We start from the raw sequence: 23230 nt of genomic DNA on the forward strand, positions 1-23230 counted from the left end.
CCCCCCCGTTTAATGAGGAGGCATCTAGACCGCAACGTCGCGATGGTCATGTTCCCGCACTGAGAACATGACTCATCCATGAGCGCTGCTTCAGCGTGCTGTAAGACCAAGCACAAGACACAGCGATCATGACCGTCAGATGAAGCCAGGAAGCGACCACATCCAGAAACGCACGAGCGGGAAGCCATCTTTAAAGAGACGCCCGTCGCTCGTGGAGCTCTTTTAGATATTTGCTCTTTTAGAAAAATGGAAACACTCTTTTAGAGAGAGAGTGCTGAAGTGCCCAGGGGAGGTTGCGGCGAGATCCCAATTCGTCAGTCACGACTGACGTAGCGTTGAACGTGACTGACTGAAAGGGAACTACTGATCAACAGTTTGGGGTCGGAAAGATTTTTTCAGTGTTTAGCAAAAAAGTCCCTTATGCTCAACAAGGCTGCATTCATTTGATCAAAAATATAGAAATAGTAATATTGTAAAATTGTGACATTTAAAAAAAAAATATTTTTTTTTATATATTGTTAATATATTTTAAATATTAACGCCAAGGTCATGGGTTCAATTCCCAGGCAATGAAGAACCTGAAAAATGTGTACCTTGAATGCAGTTTAAGTTGCTTTGAAAAAAAGCTTCTGCCGAAATGATTAAATTTTAGTCAGCATTAATTGACAAAATCTGTCTCTGTTGCTCTTTTTGCAGATCAAATACATTCAGCCGTTTCCCGGTCAGTCCATATCAATGGATCCCTCTGCAGTCATTGACGTGTGTGGGATTATTGGGACTCCATCTCTATGGAAACAGCATGCGGCTCTGGTCTGGCGGGTTGGTCCTACGTACTTCTTTGAAGAAGTTTTGAGTTCTGATCAGGTGGAGATTATTTATGGGCAAGGCACCAAATACATTGGCAACTACCTTGCTCTCAATGCCCAAGGTGAGAAAGTTTGCTTTTCTCTGTCCAAAAACAGTTCTGAATTTTATGGAAATCTGTATTCACACAAGTACATGTGCTAATTAGGAGGAGAGACAGATGTTGCAGTGTCCCAAATTAGGATGGTCTCCCAAGAGAGGATTTCCTTTGCCATAAACATGGCAGTTTCTACCATCACTACAGTAGTAGATATTAGAAACCAGTACAACGAGGTGGACTGTCGCCTTATAGCCAGAGAGGTGCTTTCATTTTCCTTTTTTGTTCATGGATTGAATTATTTTGATTGTTAAATCATGAGTTACTCTTCTATTTTTTGTAAAATCACAGATGGGGATCACATCACGTGATAATTGTACTCCTGTCTTCCTGGCTCATAACATCAGTCAGCACCTTAGTGGAACTGCTCGGACAATTGGGGCAGCCCTGGTTGGTTGTTTTGGTAAAAAAGTCTACTAGCTACTTCTCTAAAGTGCTTGCTGTATGACAAGATTGCAGCATTTTTGTTTTCATAGTGAACCTTTCATTTAAAAGCTGATTTTACACCTTGATTTCCAGGTGTAAGGACATTCAAGTCATACAGTGCTGCAAGTAGCTTCCAGTTCATTGGTGGACCTGCTGCCATTCTGAGTTTGGTGGCAATGGCCTCAGATGACAGCTCCTTGTATGCTGCTGTCAAAGTTCTGCTCTCTGTTTTAGAGACAAATCCTGTGATGCAGCAGGAGATGAAACGAACTAATGGCTATAAGGTAGTGCTGTCAAAAAATTTAAGTTAAGACTTGAAGTATAAAGAATCCAAGCTGCAGATTTGATTTGTTTTGTGTGTTCAGCTCTTGTCCTTCCTGCTGAAGATGAAGTCTCAGCTGATCAGCAGCAGGATTTTCCAGCTCATTATGGCCATAGTGGGCACAATGGAGCTGGGCATTGTCGCTGTTTGCATTCCAAACATCACTGCCTTCCAGGACATCCTCTGTGACTTTGAGGTAAGTTTTAGATTGGTATGGTATGTTTCTTCATAGCTACAATATTTTCTGCTCTGGTGCATGCAAAACAAGGAAGTAAGTGTATGTGCTTGATGAATGATATGCAATTAAATGAGCAGTTTCTTAATATAGAAACGTTTTTAGCAAGGTACACTATTATTTAAATTGGGGCCTGTAAGATTTTATGATTTTTCAAAAACTTCTGTCAGAATTTCAGAATTCTTTAATTAATAGAAAGTTCAAAAGAACAGCATTTATTTGAAATATAAGTATTTTGTAACCTTATAAAGGTCTTTATCTTCACGTGACTGCACAATTAATGTTGTATATCAAAAAAGGGAAAAGTCTCTTTAAGTAGTGTTAACTACAGACCTTATTTTAAAGCCATTCTAAAAACTCATAGGAAAATTCAGAGGGAACTCTGATGCTAATTTTGTTTTCTCTTGTTTCGCAAGATGTGAAGTTTCTTGTTTCTTTTTCTTTTAGGTGTGGCAGAATTCTCCAGAAAATCTTGACGTTTGTGTTTTAAATCATTTTGTTGATATCCTAAAGTCGAGGTATGCTGTAGGCTACTGATGTCATGTTGTTGTGATTTTATGTTTAGTGTGTGGCATAAAGTGATGTGAAACATATGGCTCACTTCCTGTTTTTCAGTCATGCAACCATGCCAGTGCTGTTTGCTGTGGATTCATGTTTCTGATTGTGAGTTTGTTTCCAGTGGGAGTCAGAAGAATGCTGAAGTCATGCATAGACTCAACATGATGAGCAAACTCCTGTTCCTGCTGCATGATACCAGTGTGACCCGCAGGAAGGTGTCAGTCATCTGCACCATCATCAAATCCCTCCTTGAGGAACATTTCAATGCCACAGACATCAAGAGGCATGTTTGTTAACTTTTATAGGCTCTTTTAAATTGAAAATTTTGTTGCATTATTGATGATCAATTTTGGGAAAATCACTAAAGATTTAAGACACGGAATTAATAATGATAATTCACTAAGTGTGATTTCTTGACATTCCTGTTTGTTCAATCAGGCTTGGACTCTTCTTAGTTCATAGTCTTTTGCCTCCGACTTTGAACGAGAAAAGCACTTTCTCTGATTTTGATTTTGATGATCAATCACAAGGTACAATTTTTGCAATAAACATTCACTTGTTCATGATTTTAGATATGTGCTCTGCTACAAAATCTTAAAACTTTTGAGGGAAGCTCACTTTTTGTACTTTTTTTACACTCTTTGTGGCTCTAGGCTGGAGTCAGACTCCTGGGAGGTCAGTTTGGATCAGGAACCAGTTGCTCTCTATGCTGTCTTCTCTAATCATCTCAAACACTTCAAGCATGTGAGTCAAGTTTAGCAATGTAACAACACAATGTCTTGCACTCTTTTTATCCTTGTTTCTATGAACCCCCTGACAAATAATTTAATCCTGTGTTCTAAATATGTTTTTTAAGTGACAGTATCCAGGAAGAGGTATTCTTCGCATTGGGATCCGATTGGTTCCTCCTGCTCTTACAGGGCCACATCCACACCAGTACAGTGCTGCTGGTGCTCACACTGCTTACTCATTTCCTATCATATCCAAACATCCTTGCCAAGTTCAGAGAGGGTGTATCACCAGGAACATTAGTGGAGACCATGGAGATGCCCACCAATATCACAGGTAATTCCAGATGAAATTTCAAAAAGTACCGTCATTGTGATTGCTTGTGATTGGTATATACAGCACTGCAACAATTTACAATAATGTACCAAAATAGATTTTTATTTATTTTAGATAATTTGAAGTCTCGCTCATGGTCGTTTGAATGTTTGAGCTGTATCTGTCCGGGGTTTGAAGTTCTGCAGAAGCTTCTTGTCAACCACATCCACCTGCCTCAAGTTTATGGAGCTATCGCTGCACTGCTTATAGGAAAATCTGATTTCCAGGTTCCTGCGGGGCAGGTAGAGGTCACATTGCCTAATTGTCTGATATGCCATATTGAATCGGCATGTATATTTCATGGTTGTGATGAATTATGAGAAAGTTTATACTATGCTTTGTCTTTTGGATGGTAGGTGGATGTTGACATGATGCTTCAGAGTTTGATCGACAGCTGCAGTGTTGGATCTGAGGGCGTACAACTATGTGCAGATGCTGCTTGTGTTCTTTTAGAGTTGGTTAAAGTTATCATTACTAAGGTAAGTGTGTCTAAATTGCTAAATTTATTGGCATAACATGATATATATGATATATTTTTATTAAAATGGCTAAAGTCTACACACACTGTGCAATTTTTAGGATTGTACTTGTCAGACTGTACGAACATGATGATCATGTCACATTGTGGGATCTCAGTTGTCATTAATGTCAGACTGTACAACAGTCAAGATGCATTGGGTGCGCACAAGAAAACTTGTCCGTAGTTCAACCCGTACACGTTCAGTGACTGCGAGCTGCATTGCACATGGGGGCTGAAATGTTGGCTATCATGAAAAGTGTATGAACAGCAGCAATACCGGCATATTTATGAAGAATAGTGTAAGCAGCACTACACACCCACATGAAATCAGCGGTGCAACCAGTGTTTATCATAGCAAAGGCAACATGATATGAATTCCGTGAGTAGAGGACGGGAGTGCGGGAGTTTATGGCAGTTAGAAGAATTCTCTAGCATTAATTCTGATCATGGCTTGTCTTGAAAAACGGAGAGCTTGACGTTCGTCGTAGAAGTCACACTGCAGGACTGTGCGCCAAATCTTCTGACACTGCCAGAATTTCGTCTGAGGTAAAATTTGATCGCAACGGCCATTAATCAGCTGTCGGTGAACATATCAAACCAGCGATCAAAGACTACAGATTTTGGCCTAGGATTATAGGAATCTTTTAGGATTTTCAAAATTTGTCTCAGACAAATCGTGGCCAAAATCGCACAGTGTGAGCCGGGCTTAAGTTAAAAACCTTTTAATTCTAGTTGAAGCACTCTTTGTCCTTGTCTTATGTTTTTGCTGCATGTTTATGTACTTTTTTACTTTTGGTTTTACTGCTCTTTGTTTTTCATTATTGGTGTTTTTAGTCATTTTATTATAATTCACATTGGTCAACTCTGGTTGTAGTAAATAGTGCAATATAAATAATATTGCCATTGCCATATACTTTTACAGATAACATTCATATTTTATAGCAGTTGGAATTGGAAAGCATTTAAAGCATAATAAGGGATTACACCACCTAGTGCTCAAAAAAGGCAATAGACAGACAGTTGCATGTCTGCTGGATGTAATCTTGTACATATTCTTTAAGAGGCAGTTAGCATGATTACAGTCACTTATTGGAAACAGTTTGCATAATCCAGTTACATACAGGTGTTATCTGTGTCGCCACAGTCATTGATGCAAGACCAGTAAAACCAGCTTTCCTCAGGTTGTGTATTTGTATTACTCTTAAAAGCCTGTAACAGGAAGTGCAGATGGCTGGGAAGTTCATTACCCGGGTAGTGTGATGCAGTTTCTCTGCCTGGTGAACAGTTTGTTTCCTCAAGATCCTCTCTGGACCTCCCCTGATTTCCTTAGTTCACTGGCCAGTGCTGTTTTCCCCTTTGAAACCCCAGAGGTGAGACTTTTAGGGACTGTACCTTTTTATGTGCAATTTAAAAATATACCTAAGAGAAATTTTTTTGCCTCATAGGCAAGCAGTTTACAGAAGTGATATTCTGCTTCTCATACAGAGCTCTACAGGTTTCCAGGGTATCAAAGAAAGTGGCGAAGTAGTGGGGGAGCCCCCCTTGCTCCACCCATCCCACCCAGGCAGGAAGCAGGTGTGTGACTTCATCCGCATCCTCTTGATGGACAGCCTCATTAACATTCCTGTCAAAGATGGTTTTCATCCTTTAATACAACTGCTAGAGGTAAGGGTTAAAAAATATTAAAATTGAATAATTCAAACAATTTTTTTTACAATATTGTCTGTCTATAATTCATTAAGTCAGTGTTTCCCAACCTTTTTTTAGTCGCGGCACCCTTTGGAAATTTTAACAAACTTGTGGCACCCTACAAAATTAATTTTGTCACAATATTTGAATTTCTAACTTCGATATGATAATTTGAAAAGTATAGATATTCGGTACAACAGGGAAGAACTGTAGAATATAATGTCATACAGATATTTTTAATACTATAAAAAAATTTGTCTTTGGACTTTGCTGTTACGATGAGCATGAACGATATATGAGTGGAGCGACTGAGTGGAGCGCACACGCATAGAGCGGGATAACGGATAATACACAGATCGTCACACCCATAGGGTCACACCACGTGAAAGTGAAACCTGAGCGGTGAACTAATTTTGGGCAGCCGGAATTTCGATGTATCTCTAATTATTGGCGACATCAGAAATGGATATTATATAATAGATGCTTTTTTGATCATTTTAGCAATTTAAAAATATTAAAAAATGATTTTTTACACGGCACCCCTGCTCTCGACAGACGGCACCCCGGTTGGGAAACACTGCATTAAGTATGCATTTTATATACATTAATGTTGTTAATACTAATAACAATACAATTATAATAAAAATAATAATTACAATAATAATTTACTTAATATTATTTATGAATTATAATGTATTTATTTTTTATTTTAATAATAATAATAATAATATACACTATACATGCTGTTGGTTTTAAGTACTATTTAATAATAAAAGGTACTGCTATTGCAATGCAGTCACATCTGAGCTGTTAAACCAGCATCTGATGTTGTGTATAATATTTTTCCTCCATAAGGTGCCACTCTTTGCTCAGTTTTGACGATGAGATGCACATTACAGCTCACTGGGGGATGATATCTAGCAGTTTATACAGTCAAGCCAGTAGTGCTTTTGTGGACTATAGTGAATACCTTTAATCCCCAGAAATATCTTAACATTCTGAATGTTTTGTGTTTAGTTTTCCCCGGATGGTGTCTGTCAAGAGCAAAGGCAGAGCTTTCAGACTGAACTCCTGGAGTTTGTGATGGACATCATCCACATGACAGGACAAGAAGAGGGCCGGTCTACTCACGTGACCAGAGATGGTAAAATATATCACATATAAAACTTCTTTAAATTAATTTGTTGAATGTCAGAAATGGATTTGATCTTTTTGGATGAAATAAGCAGGGTTTTAAGGATGATTTTATACCACTCACATGTCCCGCTATATTCTCCCCTAGATCCATCCAGGACCAAGCAGGAAGGAAAAACTGCTGTTTTGTTTGAGAATGTGGCATTCTTCAGTAAAATGCTAGAGGAAAAACTCTACTCTGGAATGTTTGTGGTGGAACCAGAGAACCTCCTGGTCTTCATGGCTGAACAGATAACAGTGGTGAGTTTATCTTCTCATTTCTCCAATATACTGTATTACTGTTTCAAGCCCAGACAAATCCATATTTACACTGCATGTTTATATTGACATCAGGCACTGGAGAGAGGTCATGGTCATCGGGAGATAACGGTCGACGTTCTGTACAAAAACTTGAACCGAGCCCTACTTTACTTCCTGTCTCGACCCAGACAGACTCCAGCTGAGCAGGAACTCGTTATTCAAACAATTTGCGTGTTACAGCAGCACTGGGATGTGATCATGGCAACATACAATGCCAATGTCCACTTCATCAGCTGTCTCATGCACTGCCTCGTCCTTATCCGCTCTGGCAGGTGGGTTTCATTGTTAGTGATAGTGGCACTTTTCTTAAATACTTTAAGTATTAAAAAGCACAAATCCAACATATCATTAGTTATTTTATGAAAAATGATTTGCATCCCTAAAATTATTATTATTTTTATTAATAAATAAATAAAATCAAGTGTTTAACATTAGTTAGACTGTATGTTTTCCAATATTTTAATAGCAGGATTGCAAAATCTCATATGAAGATATAACATAACATCTTGTTTAATATAATTATGTATAATATAATAAATATTATTCAACATTTTCCTAAATTCTAACTTGCTGAATAAGAAAAAAATTATTTAAAAAAAATGTTCTGCCTTTTAGCTTTCTTGAAGGGTTTGGCTGTGAAGTCCATAAAAAACCCACAAGAAACATCTGGAGGCATATTTTCCCACACAAGAACAGCCAGGTGATGTCGCAGACCAAAGTCACAGATTCAGCAGAAGGTCTGTTTTTATTTTTTATACTGTATATATTTACTTATATATTTATTTTTCCTGTCTGCCAGGCACACAAGTAAAATGAAATGTTTTGAATATGGTTGTGATCCTTCTAGTGGAGTCAGAGCTGATGCTACTTGTGGAAAGCACCTGGAATAGAGTCATGCGGGAGCGAAGACAGGCGCTAGAGGAGGCCTATAAAATTGACCTGTCTGCTAAGCCGGGCAGCAAGGAGGGCCAGGTTTCTATGGGTGATGTGAGCCCTCTGTGGGAGGAGACGACCATGAAAGCTTGGCAGCTCTTTATAGGTCAGTCACTGCTTGTGTGTCAACATTTGAGATTCCTGTCAGGCATCTTATTTTGATCCTCTTGCTTTAGGTTCAGTTATATTTGACTGACATAAGAGAGGAGATTTGAGGTGGATATTAGTAATATACTGTATATTGCACAATTAAAAGATTATTTTCATATTTTAAAATTTTTCTTTCAGACTCTCAGAAGAAAAAAGCAAATAATGGTCACCAGAAGAGGGCAGGACTTCTCAGCAGTGCGTTGCAATCTGTGCAGAAGAGGTTTGGGAAGGATACAGTCGGCACTTCTGAGGTAGGACAGCCTAGTTGTTTCTAACACATTTTCTGTTATATTCCAGTGCCTTGATGCGATGCATGTCTAGAACCACTTTGCTGAGTGTACTGTACTCTATGAATGATATTATGGACAGACAGGAAGTGATTGGTTTAGTCAGTGAGAATTCCTTCACAGGTGCCCTTACACCATTCCAATGTCACCGGAAGCCACCACCTACCCCGTGGCACTGTCTCAATCCTGTCTCTAAATCAATTTGGATTATTACAGCTGAGTACACCTCAGTGGGCAATGTAATTGATATTTGTTAATTTTTTCCATGGGAACACTCACTAGAACATTGCGTTTGCTGTTGAAGGTTAAAGACGCTGTTATTGTTGTTTTTCCCCCCTGAAACGCGGCCCACATCATTAGTTCCCACCGCTGAAGACGTCGCCATCTGGAAAAGGATGCACAGAGATATTACTCAGGCACAAGGGCATGAAATTGCTGTTTCTTTGCAACTGCTGCTATCTCCGTCTCCGCCTCAGAAACAGGGGCGGTAATTATAGGCAGTCCCGATCCGATGAAAACATTCATTTTGTGTTACTCTGTATCATATCAGCTTGTGACAGCCTATCAGCTGTCTTGATGAATTGTCCTCCTCAGAAACGTGCTGCTTGAAAATTGCTGAGAGTTTTGTGGATTTTGAATTTCTCCTGGAAATTCATCATAAACACATCATGAGGTGCACACTTTACTTTAGCTCTTTCAAGTTTTGATAGAAAGTTAACTTTAGCTCATGGAAGAAAATTCAGTTGAGAAAGATTTAGCTAAATTATTTGCTGTGTTATGCTCAAATAATAGTCATTGTAATGTTTGGTCCAAATGCAGAAAATTCCATATAGACAGTATTCAGAAATATTCATACTGCTTCATTGAAATATTCTGAATATGAAACTTTCCCCAGCTATTTTATGAAAATGTGAATAATGTGCAACAAGATAAGACTTTAGAATGGGATTTTACTTAATTTTTTCTCATATATGTTCGTATTGTTATTTGAAATGTAAATTGTTCACATATTACACAGTTTGCACCTAATGAGGAGCAAGTTGTCACTTCTTTTTCTTTTTTTTTTTTTAAGTAATATTTATATGGCCCTTGCAATGTACACTTTCTTCTAATTTCACTTGATAGTAGTAGTACCGTGAAAAATAATTAGGAATATCAGTTTTACTCATAATATTAGTATCTCATTTCTCCCTGCATAGAGGAAAACCTAAGTAAAAAGTGGCCTTAAAAAAGCAATTTTTCACAGGTTAATTGTCTTTTTAATTGATGATGTTGACTATAGTTATTTGTTACTATTACATAATTTCTGTCTAATGGGAGCTAAATCAATTTCAGCATTTTAAAACGTTTATTTAGCACACACAGTCTAATCCAGTTGCCAGTACACCAGAGAACTTACCCTTACAGAATGGCACAGGGCAAACTTTCCTCTGGATTCGTTTCAGATATATGCTACGGACTAATTATATCTTCATAATGGAAAGATAATTAACATAGCTAATGATCAAGTTAAGTTTATTACACATTCACCAACAGCCTAAAATGAAGCTGACATTATGTTATGTTATCATCAAAGGTAGTCTTTTTCTGTGGAAAGTAATTAAAATGGAAATCAGTGTGATGTTAATTGCAGAGGGGATGCTGTTTAATGTGGCGCGCGTACAAGGCCAATAAGTTTGCTGTTTGGGTAAATGGAGTAATTAATGCTATATATTACTTATGATTCTCTAAATAAAAGAATATGATTAGGCAATGATTCAGTGTTTATCAGTCAACACAGGGCCGTAATTACTCCTGTGAACTCCTTTGTAACACTTCTTAATCCCGCCATCCATTTAGCACACACAAATGCACAATTTTCTTTTTTTCTTGTTTTATAACTTGTCACTGTTGTACTTTCTAAGTACCAAAATTGCATTTTTCCTGAATTTTTGTTGGATTTTCTCATTTTGCTATGGCATACAAAGCAGCGATGTGTATGTAGGTGAAACAAGTAAACTGAGTTACTAAGTAAAACTACAAAATAAATAATTCTATTGCAATCCTAATGTAATAATAATGTTTTTAGATTTTTTGAAATGTTGTTTTCCTGCAGAAATTATTTTTGCAGTGTGCCTATAAAAAGTATTCAGCCCTTTGGAAATTTTCAAGTTTTTTTTTATTTTACAACAGATGGTTTAATTTGCTGTGTTTGACGCTAATAACAGGAAAAATTATTTAATGTCAAAATTAAATTTCTACAAATTGGTCAAAATGTATTGTTCTTAACTATTCATCGACCTCAAGTATGCATTTAGTAGATGCGCCAAAAAGATTGTGATTTAAAAAGCAAAAAATAAAATGGTCAGAGATTATTTTTAGAAAATATTTTCGTGCAGTTACACCTTTTGAAAATTTTAGATTTATCTTGTGCCTTCATAATTCATATTTGTCTCAGTTTGAGCTATAGCAGTGCTGGATTCAGTACTCTTACGGTTCACCTCTAGTCTCTGAACTGCAGTCAGTGTGGCTGTTGGGCCGGCTCCGAGAGGACACCACTGTGATGATTGGTTTAATGAGCCTTTAAGTAAATCTGGATATGAGCAGGTCGGTGGTGAAGTACACAGGCTTCCTGAAGGGCTAATGCCTATCAGTACAATAAATCAGCAGGACACAGAGCATGGCGCAGGGCCAGCAGCCACCTCACACTGCGCTTATATTATACTTTAAGTTAATTAGAGCACACTGAGGACTATTGGAGACAGCTTTATTGTATGGTTAAATAGCCACTAGCTTGTTTTTCCCACATGAATGCAATTTGCGAAATGTTATTGTAACTGTGTGCAAACCTAATAGCTACAGAAGACCGTTTACATACATATAACTGTCTGCTTGTTCACCTTCATAATGTACCTTAATGTGTGCGCGTCACTTCGTGTGTGTTTGTTTCCATTAGGGGTTCGTCTTAGACATGGAAGCACACTGGCAAACTTGTGAGACCATATTTGACAGCATGCTGAGGAGTCACACACAGGTTTGTTTATTTTTTTAACCATTAATACCTATAATGCTGTGCCCCAGGAATCCAACAAAAAAATGTCATTGATTTGCTTTTGTGTTTTGTGTAGATGATGCATAGTGAGAATGATCGTATGGCCGTTCAGTGGCTAAGAATAGAGGAAGACTTGCTTAGAGAGAGAGGTCTCTTCGGCCCTGGTCCAGGAGTCTTCCTTAAACGAGGCTGGGTGCAGAACACTGCAGAGGGGCGCAACCGAACACGATCCCGAATTCGCAGAAAACAGCTACGTCGATCCAAAAGGGTGAGCTATTATCACTGTACATTAAAAAAAAAATTTCTGGCTGAAGAATATTGATAGCATAATATTCTGAGCTTTAAATAAAATAAAGATGCATGTTTTATTTATTATTATTATTGCTTTTAAACTATTTTCAATCACTGTTGAAAAATCTTTAAATGCGGGTTTTATTTTTTTATTCTATTCATTTTAATTTATAACAATAAATATACAAAAGTTTTAATTTGTCTTCTTTATCAATGTCAGTTCTATTCTGTAAATTTTTTTTTTTTTTTTTTAATAGAATGCCAACAATGACTTCAGGCCTCATTTTCAATTTCAGTTTTATTCTGTAAATTTTTTTTTTTTTTTTTTTAATAGATGCCAACAATGACTTCAGGCCTCATTCAGAAGCATTTTGTTGAAGAAAGCAAGAGAGCCACAGAAGTTATTGAGGCTGATTCAGGTATCACACTTTTCTTGTCAATTTTATGATCAGTGTTGTAACATGTTTTGTGTTGTACAGCTACAGCTTTATCTGCATATTTCTTTAAAAGTACATATTTTATGTGTGTCCCAGACCCCAGGATCCTGTGCGAGGCAAGCCGGGAGATTGAGGAGGAGCACGGTTTAGACTGTCAGCATTTGACCTTTTTCCCTGTCTTGAATGAGGCCTCACCACTGCCCGAGGATTTCTCAGAACAGTGCATGGATACTCAACTCATACTGAAGGAGCTGGAACCCACCGAAGAGGTGAGAGTGACCCATATTCACCTGGAGCCACATTCCTTTGGTACAGAAAACACATTGCGGACAGCTGTAGTGTGTGTGTGTGTGTGTGCTGAGCCTGACAGTGCTCTTCAGCATTAACAGGGCCGAGAGTGGCTGACAGAAGTATTAATAAGGAACAGTAGGGGGTGATGTCTGCTGTCTTGTATTCATTCAGTCGGTTGTGTGTCCTGCTGTGCTGCGTGTCAGCCGAATTGCCCTCTCCATACTTATTAATATAGAAATGCACACACTTAACGCAGCCTACGCCTCAATTCCAGAGGCAATGTGATGACTGTAATTTACAGGCACCATATCTACAGAGGCTTAGCTTTTCATTATTGCTCAAACAGGAAATAACTTCAAAGATGCAGTATTATGTGTTGTTAATTATTGCATTTATATGGAGCCGAGGTGTGGCGGCTGGTGCTCAAGTGGGCAATGTGAGTTCGAATTCAGCTTTTTTTATTTCCCAATCCTCCTCTTACCCAGAATTTGTTGTACTTCCTCAACTATTACTATTAATACTTAATTACTTATAATATATAAACAGCATATTTTACTTAAATATATAACTGCATGTGTTTGTATTTATATATACATAATAAATATACACAGTACACACTCATATATTATGTAAACAAAAACATTTATTTTGGATGCGATTAATCATTTGACAGCACTAATTATTATTATTATTATTATTATTTTACCATTATTATTATTATTATTAATAATAATAAAAATAGGGTTCAAAATAAATTTTTTAACCCTTCAATTGCCAAACCACACACAAAGATATGGGGCATCTATATAATAATAACAATAACAATAATTATAATTGTTGTTGTAATTATTATATAGATGCCTCACAATATCTGTGTGTGTGGTTTAGCAGTTGAAGGGTTCAAAAAAGTTAATTTGTTTATAAATATCCAAATTTTCCACCCTTTTTTGTGTATAATATCATTTCAGTGAAGAAATAAGAATAGTAGGCACTAGGCATTTAAATAATCATTAACTTACTACCTTTGGTTTCAGTCATGGCCATAGTTTGTGACAGAAATGCTGGATGGTGCATATGTAATATTTTTTTGACGTGAACTATCACCGAGCACTCTTAAAAACATCCTCTAGCAAGGTGTAATATGTCATTGTTGTAAATCCCCAAGACCAGACAGAATTAGGACTGACTCAGGTCAAGGCTGATTCTGTTTTATAGCTCTGTTTGAAACCAAAACCCCACCAGGTGGACCATATATTTGAACAGGGCCTTAATCAATTAGCGTGTTGCTATTGTTGCTGTGTCATTGATTAATTCTGGTAATAAACAGTGGGGCCCTCTCTCTGCGCCGGAGAGGGGGCGCTTGCATGGAGAGGAGGCTCTGATTTGATTTGTATTAATTGTGGAGCGGCTGGCAGTACGGCTGGACCCCATATGTTTTGGGGACGCGGATCCCCGGAGCCCAGAGTCGTGGTGACTCAGGGCTGAGGCCAGGTGCAGCTGCTTGGTGTGAAATGAAGGGAGACAATACAATTAGCCGTGCATAATCGAGAGGTTTCGTGCGAACTCCGCCTGCGGAAGATTGGCCCTGTTTCACAAACACCCCATCCATTCAGCATCTTGCTTTTTTCTCCCTTTAATTTTTGTCTCTCCACCGTGTTGTTTAAATAATGAAGTGGTAACAGTGATCAATCAAGACCGGGGTGGCGCTTCTTTGACACGTTAGCCCCAGGGCACAATTCAGAAGGCAGGCTGCAGTGACACTTCGTACAACTGTTGAAAACTTGGCTTGACATTGTGTTTACTCATTCATTGAATTTGGCAGCATGTAAAACAAATTAGAGCTTTATTTTAAACGGTTGAATGCACTATACAGATTCCTGTATGAGCTACTTGATACCCATGCTGTCTGCTGTAATGTGTCCATACCTCAGGTCAAAGCCAAACACTGCGTTGTGGTCGTCAGTGGTTACGTGCTGACCGAAGGAGTGCTGTTGTTTGGCAAAGCTGACCTCTTCGTATGCGAGGGCTTCACATTGACCTCCACAGGAGATGTGTGCTGTAGAATTCATCATCAGACCAAGTAAAGCTACTGATTTCTCTCTACATAACTCTCTACTCATACACTACTGTTCAAACATTTGGGGTTGGTGAGATTTTTTAAATGTTTTTGAAATAGGTCACTTATGCTCACTAAGGTTGCATTTATTTATTTGATCATAAATACAGTAAAAACTTTAAAATTGTGAAATATTATTATAATTTAAAAACTGATTATTTTAATGCATTATAAAAGGTAATGTATTTCTGTGATTGGAGAGCTGAATTTTCAATATTTTATTTTAAGCTTTTCACATTTTAGAGAACAAAGAAAGCTGAATTTTCAACAGCCATTACTAAAGTGTTCAGGGACACATGAAATTATTCCAGTATGCTGATTTGGTGCTCAAGAAATATTTATTAATAAGACAGTTTCTGTTTGATATTTTCGTGGAAACCATGATATACTTTTTTCACATTTCTTTTATAAACAAAGTTCAAAAGAACAGCATTTGTTTGAAATGGAAATACTTTGTTACATTATAAACATCTTTACTGTCACTTTTGATCAATTTAATGCACCCTTGCTCAAAGTATTAATTCATTTAACAAAAAAATCTTAATGAGAAACTTGGTAGTGTGTATTTATTTATTGAGAAACTTTTAAACAGTAGTGTATATTTATTTTTATAAGACTTTTAGACACATTTAAAATTTCTCATTTATTTTCAAGTTGGAAATAAGGTTTTGAAGTTTTAAATATTTAATTGTGTATATAATTATCTGATAATTAGTTATTTTATTATAAAAAGACCGTAAAGGAGGTAAATATAACATTAAGTTTACTGAGATGGAACAGCTTTGTTTTATTTTTTTTATATAGATTTAACAGCATCTTAAATTTTCTGTACTTATTATAGTGTGAGAGACTCATATATTTGCAACATGATGATTAAAGAGAAAAACTCAGTGAGTCCAAACTGCAAACGCTGGTCATATGATGACATAAAAGAGGCCAATTTCATGCGCTTTCTGCTTGAGGTGAGATTCACAGAGCCCATAGTCATTTCATTTTTTAAATTCATATATTTTATATTTAACTCTATTTTTTCTATTCTGTTCTATTTGTTTATCATGTTTGTTAGTTTCATTGTTATTTATATTTCTTGATGACACTAGGACAACGCTCTGGAGATATTCTTAAAGAACGGAACTTCAGTTTTCCTGGTATTCTTCAACAATGACCACGTCAACGCATATAAAAGGTCAAACGAGAAAGTGCTTGTGCTTCAGGCAGGCAAAGAACTGTGTGTGAGGTGACACAGACTAAATTGATTTATCTTGATTTTTTTTCTCTCTTTGTCCTTCTTTCTAGGCTGTGCGCCGTGGTCTCCTCATTAAAGGGAAGGGGAGAGACTGTACTTAATGTGAGGTGAGGTCAAAAGCATCTGCCTGAGCTCGCAGACAGCTGCCATTTCAGTTAGAGAGACTGTGATGCTTTTATATTGAAACAGACAGAGTTTTGTGGTTTCAAAGTTTCCAGAAAACACATTCTCTTATGTGTGCGGTTAACTATTGACAGGCAGACTCTCAATCCCCTAAATAATATCCTGGCACTACACTGAAACTTCAATTACTGCATCTTCAGCACTTCCTACCAATTAAAACGGCCTCAGTAACTTTTCGCAATCAATACAGCTCACAATTTTATAGGTGTTAATTGTCTGCAAGGGTGCCATAAGCTTACTACCTATTCGTTATTTCAGATGTTGTTTTGGTTCAAATTATCATTCCTTAACTCACCATTTCAATTTCTGCTCAATTTAGTTTTATCATGTTTAGTTCCCCTGATTTTTAACATGATGAAGAGGGAATGGACTTAATATTGATTGTTTCCCATCGGCTTCAAAGCCAAAGTTGTTTTTCCACTGTAAGAAATACACTGTAATTTGATGCATATATTTTTTAATGATACTATACAGATTACAGATCCAGGAACCCCTTGGTTGATAGGGAGATTAATGTATAAACATATTTAAATATTTGTTGTTGATGTGCAAATTCATGTATTTGTACATTTTAATTCTATAGAAAATGTTTTATTTGAGAGGCACAATGAAACAGTTAGCTTAACTTTAACCTCATAACTTTAGCCTTAGTTGAAGTTAACTTTGTCGTAGTTTTGTATGACACAAATTTTAATTTTTTTCCCCACGAAAATGAGCTTGAGATCCGACAATATTTGGTGAACCTCCTGCAAAACCTGCAGTTTAGTTCATAAAAGTACAGGAGGAGATTTAAATGTTGAGTCATTATGTATAGTGTTATTATGTATAAAGGTTATTCATAAAAGACAATGTGTTGGTATCTCCGACAGGTCTGGCTTGTCCTTTTTGAAAACTTGGAGGTGAGCTAGTAGTCTGCTGCCGCCAGTTTTCTTGATTACCTCGAGCTACAGAGTTTGGCGAGATCATCCCTGAAAAATTATTCTTTCTTAAGCTGCGACCTCTCAAGCAGCTTTTTCCTTCTGCACCTCTCTAGACAAGGATGGCACAAATCTCCCTCTCTCACCAAAACCAGATTTCCCATTGTCTTTACGGAGTCAGAGTCTTTGCCGTCTCGCTGTGTAGGAAACAGGGTTGCGTTTAGTGTTCAGCTTCATCGGGTTGGGCAACACGTTTAAGCATTCTGGTATCTGTGTGAACAAGTTATCAAAAAGTCCCAGCTCTGTCAGGTTTGTCAGGGTGGCCAAGGTGGGAGGAAGGGCGTTTAGACGATTCATACCCAAGTTGAGAACCTGGAGGTTTCTCAGACTTCCTATTTCAGGCGATAAACCAGCAGAGTCCAGGTTGTTGTTACAGAGGTTGAGGTAGAGCAGAAATCCCAGGAGTCCAATGCTTTCGGGCAGTTGTTCGATTTGGTTGCTGTGAAGGTCTAACCAACGCAGTCCAGTGAGCTGGCCAATGAATTCTGGGATTATTTTCAGTTTGTTTCGGCTCAGGTCAAGTTCCTCTATGTTTCTTAACTTTAGAAGGCAATTGGGAAATGTAGCGATTCCTACGTTGCTCAGATCAAGTCGTAGTTTGCTATCTGGAGTTACTCTGAGCGCATTTTTAGCCATTTTCAATGTGATCTTCGTACCTTTGGCTCCGCCTGCTCTCTTTCCTTTAGCCATGGAGCTGTATAGACACAGATTAATGTTTAAGTGCTTCTGAAGCATCAATTTGATTAAGTCTTAACTCAAGTCATGTAATTATTATCTCAGGACCTTGTAGTTTTAAACATGTATGACTTAATGACGGGACAGTTTAGTTGTTTGCATAGGGAAAGAGGTTTCATGTATGCCCGCAGGCAATATCGGGGGGTGCGGAAGTGTCGGGCCATTTGGGGAATGAGAGGGGTGTAATGTTTACAACCGACTCACTCACCCATCTCACCCTAAAGGGATCTTTTAGGATAATGTCGTTCTCTAATTAAGGCTAATACTAGATAACAGTGGATACAGCAAGCGTCCGACACATATTCTGGGAAAAGAGTTTGTGTTCCATCTGATTGATCCGGGGCGGTGCTAGCAGTCCGTGTGACTGTGTGGAGAGAGTCAAATCAGTTCTTTGATAAATGACACTGGAAAGAGATTTAAACTCGTTCCCTTCATATCTTCCCATTAAAAAGGAGGAGTGACTGCATTGTAAGCCCTTTGGCGACTCATTAATCACATTGGTAGATGGGCTAATACGGTTCATCCTGTTTCTATTAGACCTTTTGTTTTTGAATCCGTTGCATCCGAGAGGTGCAATTACAGAGAGCTGACCATCGCCATAATCCATCTTCATGTTGTTTGTGATTAGCTGATTCTGAACCCCTCCAAACGGAGAGAAAATTGAATGGTATTGCTATTTTCGTGACATATGAAATATAATAGATGCCGCGACTACATGATTTAAGACCAGAAATCGTGTTACCAAAATATACTTTGTAACTGATGAATATGCTTTTTAAAATGTGAAAGAGTTTAGAGTATTCACATTTTTACCAAAATTAAAATTAATACAAAAATATTTTTTATGTTGTACCAATGATACAACAACACTTACATATAACTAAAACAGATTAGAGTTAGACACTCTCTCATAATTTGTCATTTTTGCTGTTTTTAAAATTTGATCCAAATGGCTAGTTGGAAATTATAAATTTTTTCTAGTTATAGAAAAAAATACATGAATACTGTGATAGATGGTTAGGCTTCAGTGTCTAACTTTGCTAGTTGTGCCTCTATTTGTACTTGTATTCAACCCAACTAAATCAGTCAGTAAGCATTTTTTAAAGAATATTTATATCTTTAAACATTTATTGTTAGTGTGACTTTTATTTATTTATTTTTTGCCTATGCTTAAACATGCTTCTAGACAACTTCAGAAAGGCTAAAGGATTAAAGGTAAAAGGATTATGCAAGAGTGTGTAAAAAACCATCAGTTTGCCCCAATCAGCAATTGTAATCCAGGATTCATTTCATCTCCTTTCCGGTGTGAAGGAAGACTTAAATAAGTTTTCTTGCTTACAGTTTTTAAATGAGGTCCACAACTGAATTTGTTGAGAATCAGAGGAGGATCTTCAGACTGTACTCCAAAAAGAAGCTTTGTCCTGTTTAACTTTTGTTACCAAGCAACGCTTGCGCAGGGTGCCAAGAGTTTTATTGTCCTGTGACCGGAGCACGCACAAAAGAAAGAGGAGAAAGAAGTGTTGCAGCGCTTGTGTTTGTACACTCCCTCAGATTACATTTCCAAAAAAGTTCTTTCAAGTCCAGCACGTTAATAGTTTCACCCATTAGCTACGATCTCTCTCTCTCTCTCTCTCTCTCTCGCTTTCTTTTCATTTATATATGGGAATAAGTGGTGATAAATGTTTGGGAGAAAACAAGTTGACGCATGAATGTCAAATCAGCTGGGATTTTGCATGTTTAGATGGCTTGTTGTAGGAACCGCACTTGTAATGTTTGTAATTCACTAATGTGTGTTAAAGAGAAAACTAACTTCCAAGGTAATATGTTAATATGTGTTTATAGTTATTTTCCAAAACCTATAGATGGCACTATTTACTCCTTTAAAGGAGGGAAAGGCATGCCTGAATAAAGTCTTAACCCTTTTTTCCACAAGAATGTATGTGTTTCTTTTGGCCCTTGTTTCTGATGAAAGACGGACCCTCCTTGGTTTAAATCCATAAGCTCTTTCTATTCCTTAACCTGTTGCTATGCAACCATAGTCATCTTGGTTCGGATGACCAGTTCAGAATTCACCGTATTCAAGGCACTTAATTCTGTAACTGCTAAGAAGTACACATCTCTGTTTGCATTGCATGTTAGGTGACATTGCAGTAGATCAAACTGAGTATTTGAAAAATAAGTTAGAAAAATATCACAAAATGTTTTACAGTAAAGTCTTTGAATAAAATGTGTCTTCAATTGTTCTTTTGCTGTGTTTGTACAGAAAGACAGCAGCGGTTGAGAAGACTGCCCTAATTAAATGGCAGGTAATGTGTGAGTCTTTAACATGATTATTAACCATTATTATTTGTAATATACATCCTGCATTTACAGTGAATGGATTGAATGCCGTAATATAAATATAAGCTTTTTGAAAAGTTATTTTACATGAACCCAAATGCATATTTTTGTTTCATTTTCTTCTGTTCTTGACAGTATGTATCTTCTTTTTCCATAGAGAGGAGAAATCAGTAACTTTGAATACCTTATGCATCTAAACACGCTTGCTGGACGGACATACAATGACTTGATGCAATATCCTGTTTTTCCATGGATCATTGCTGATTATGAATCAGAGGTAAATCTAACATGCACCCAAACTTTAACTGAACATTTTGAACTTTTGATACTGACATTTTTTGTTTGTTTGATAATCTCATTCACCGCTTGTTAGACTCTGGATCTGTCCTGCCCTGCTACATTCAGAGATCTGTCCAAACCAATGGGAGCTCAAAATGAGAAGAGAAAAGAGAAGTTCATTCAGAGATACAATGAGGTGGAAAATAATGATGGTAAAGCATATGCACCTTTTATATGCAACAATTCTGTAACTGAGACCTAAAAACCTATTGTTCATACAGCTGAAGTTCATGGAGTTTGTCAGTTTCACCTGCAGACATGGAGGCTCTGGGTGTTTTTTTTTTCCTTTCCCAAAACGGAACAAAAAAATTTGATTCAGTAAGCCAATAGCAACTTAAAACATAATGGCAGAATCAGGGCTGTTTTTTGGAGAGAGAAAAAAACATTCGGGGACCTGCAAGACTGAATGAAATAAAATGAATGCTTTAATTTACTTAGTTAATGTCATGATTACAGGTGATCTGTCAGCTCAGTGTCATTACTGCACACACTATTCCTCAGCCATCATAGTGGCCTCGTACCTGGTGAGGATGGAGCCTTTCTCCCAGACCTTCCTCCACCTGCAGGTAAACTTCTCACCTGTTTGACCAGGCTCAATTACATCACACTACTGTTGTTACAGGGCACGCAGTGCTACAGAAACTCCAATAAATAATGGCTCTTCTTTATCAAATAAAGCACAAAACATGTCAGAGTGACAGATCTTCTATAAAATTCAATTTTTCTAAATTAAACTTACTCGATGAAATGAGCTTCATTGTTTTTGGCCTTGTTTGGGCTTGTGTGTGCTTTTTATTTTTTCTTTCCAAAACCAAATTAGGGTATGATTTTAATATGTATGCAAATAAATTATTTTGCGTCACTTGCGTGCAAAACCACATTTCGTTTTTAAAGAATATCTCATTTATACACATGGAACCAATTGATTAAAATAAAATGTCATGCATATTTGATAGCCAGTGTAACGTAATGCAAACATTAGGATAACACTTTGCAATGATATTTGCTTCACTTGAGCAGCTTTCCTCTGTACAGTAATATTCATAATCAGATTTGTGCCACTAACAGTATATTACTTTCATTCAATGAGGGCATTTGCTTTTACTGCAAATTACATAACTTCTCCAGAGATTTTCACCAGGACGTATAAACTCCCTTGAAAAATAAAAAGCCTGAATCAATTGCTTGAAAATGTCTCAAATCTAAGCAATTGTTTTTGACAATGATTCATATACACACATGGGGCCGTTGTAGTGTTCTAGGCAGCCTTGCTGATGGTGGAGCTCCCAACCTTGTGCATTAAACAAACATGTATATGATGACATGTCTTTTTTCATCCTTTGTCATTTTTCTTTACTTATTTGCTGTTTCTTTGCTCCAAATTGTGTTTTCCTTTTCACCGTGCCACTTTGCTTTTAAATAACATTAGGAAATGCACACTTGCTAGAGTTTAAAATGTTGGTGGATTTAATCTTTTTATATATATATATATATATATATATATATATAGGGCGGAACATTTGACGTTCCAGAGCGGATGTTTCACAGCATTCAGAACGAGTGGGAATCTGCATCTAAGGACAACATGAGTGATGTCAGAGAGCTCATTCCAGAATTTTTCTACCTCCCGGACTTTCTTGTCAACTCCAACCAGTTTGACTTTGGTAATATATATCAGTATTAGCACAACAATTGAATGGAAATGTAGGGGTTTTATAGTTAATAATTTATTATATTTTGTTTGTAAATGGTCTGTTTTATTAGTCATTAAATGTGTGTATTGATAATACAGGTTGCATGCAGGATGGAACTCCATTAGATGATGTGGTTTTGCCACCATGGGCCAAAGGAGACCCACAGGAGTTCATCAGAGTACACAGAGAGGTCAGTTTCTCTGGTCCATCAAACTCAAAATAGACCTTATTGTGGGCCACCAGCATCACAATTTCTAATTCTGCATTAGATGCTGCTTTACTTACTCTTAGCCTATATTGTGACAGACAAAGAGGGTCCGTGCAATCAGAGCACATACCAAGTTTCATGAAAACAAGCATAGAGTTAAAACAGTATCAGTGTCGCCGCTCCATTTATATACAGCTAAACTTGGCGATAGTTAAATAATTTTTGCAGCTGCTTTATTTTTTGCCTTTCTTGAGATAATAAGCACTTGTTGAGTTCATCAAGGAAGCCCCATTACTCTGTTTAACGCCATTGTAATTAGAAGATAACAGGCCCAATTCAGCGCAAGTACAATATCTGCACTCTCCTATAACTCCATTACTGAAGCCTGCTGGTTATTGGAATGAATGCTTTCTTTCTCGCTACGTTATGCCTGCAGGCATATAAGGGCCGGGCTTATCAGTTCCCAATCTACAGAGCAATATTTGTATCATTTCCAGATGGCATAAAATGAGCTATTCTGTCTGCTCGCCTTCCTTCATATGCAAATGAAGGGTAATATAGGGATCTTCCACAATTTAGTGCTTGTGACTTAGAGCTGCTTTGATTATATTTGTTATTTTAAGTGTTTTTTTGCTTTTGTATATATGTTTATGTTATGTTTGG

General features: G+C 37.2%; 1 protein-coding gene across 1 annotated transcript in view; it reads left to right on the forward strand.

Moving 5' to 3' along the window:
* Nucleotides 1-23230, forward strand: part of wdfy4 (WDFY family member 4) — a 46221-nt gene that overhangs the window by 15079 nt on the left and 7912 nt on the right. Inside the window, exons 20-53 of the mRNA XM_016276766.1 lie at nucleotides 697-928; nucleotides 1013-1164; nucleotides 1253-1364; nucleotides 1481-1671; nucleotides 1753-1905; nucleotides 2392-2462; nucleotides 2624-2785; nucleotides 2941-3032; nucleotides 3156-3246; nucleotides 3359-3567; nucleotides 3682-3848; nucleotides 3963-4085; nucleotides 5335-5496; nucleotides 5612-5791; nucleotides 6833-6959; nucleotides 7098-7249; nucleotides 7343-7581; nucleotides 7925-8046; nucleotides 8157-8348; nucleotides 8531-8643; nucleotides 11615-11692; nucleotides 11787-11978; nucleotides 12336-12420; nucleotides 12535-12707; nucleotides 14661-14809; nucleotides 15687-15807; nucleotides 15946-16031; nucleotides 16142-16198; nucleotides 20250-20292; nucleotides 20484-20603; nucleotides 20700-20817; nucleotides 21122-21231; nucleotides 22176-22329; nucleotides 22458-22549. Of these exons, the coding sequence (XP_016132252.1) occupies nucleotides 697-928; nucleotides 1013-1164; nucleotides 1253-1364; nucleotides 1481-1671; nucleotides 1753-1905; nucleotides 2392-2462; nucleotides 2624-2785; nucleotides 2941-3032; nucleotides 3156-3246; nucleotides 3359-3567; nucleotides 3682-3848; nucleotides 3963-4085; nucleotides 5335-5496; nucleotides 5612-5791; nucleotides 6833-6959; nucleotides 7098-7249; nucleotides 7343-7581; nucleotides 7925-8046; nucleotides 8157-8348; nucleotides 8531-8643; nucleotides 11615-11692; nucleotides 11787-11978; nucleotides 12336-12420; nucleotides 12535-12707; nucleotides 14661-14809; nucleotides 15687-15807; nucleotides 15946-16031; nucleotides 16142-16198; nucleotides 20250-20292; nucleotides 20484-20603; nucleotides 20700-20817; nucleotides 21122-21231; nucleotides 22176-22329; nucleotides 22458-22549 (4620 nt within the window). The remainder of the gene's footprint in view (nucleotides 1-696; nucleotides 929-1012; nucleotides 1165-1252; nucleotides 1365-1480; nucleotides 1672-1752; nucleotides 1906-2391; nucleotides 2463-2623; nucleotides 2786-2940; nucleotides 3033-3155; nucleotides 3247-3358; nucleotides 3568-3681; nucleotides 3849-3962; nucleotides 4086-5334; nucleotides 5497-5611; nucleotides 5792-6832; nucleotides 6960-7097; nucleotides 7250-7342; nucleotides 7582-7924; nucleotides 8047-8156; nucleotides 8349-8530; nucleotides 8644-11614; nucleotides 11693-11786; nucleotides 11979-12335; nucleotides 12421-12534; nucleotides 12708-14660; nucleotides 14810-15686; nucleotides 15808-15945; nucleotides 16032-16141; nucleotides 16199-20249; nucleotides 20293-20483; nucleotides 20604-20699; nucleotides 20818-21121; nucleotides 21232-22175; nucleotides 22330-22457; nucleotides 22550-23230) is intronic.

Source organism: Sinocyclocheilus grahami, unplaced genomic scaffold (genome assembly GCF_001515645.1).
Source record: "Sinocyclocheilus grahami isolate Dianchi unplaced genomic scaffold, SAMN03320097.WGS_v1.1 scaffold106.1, whole genome shotgun sequence".
NCBI classification, from domain to species: domain Eukaryota; kingdom Metazoa; phylum Chordata; class Actinopteri; order Cypriniformes; family Cyprinidae; genus Sinocyclocheilus; species Sinocyclocheilus grahami.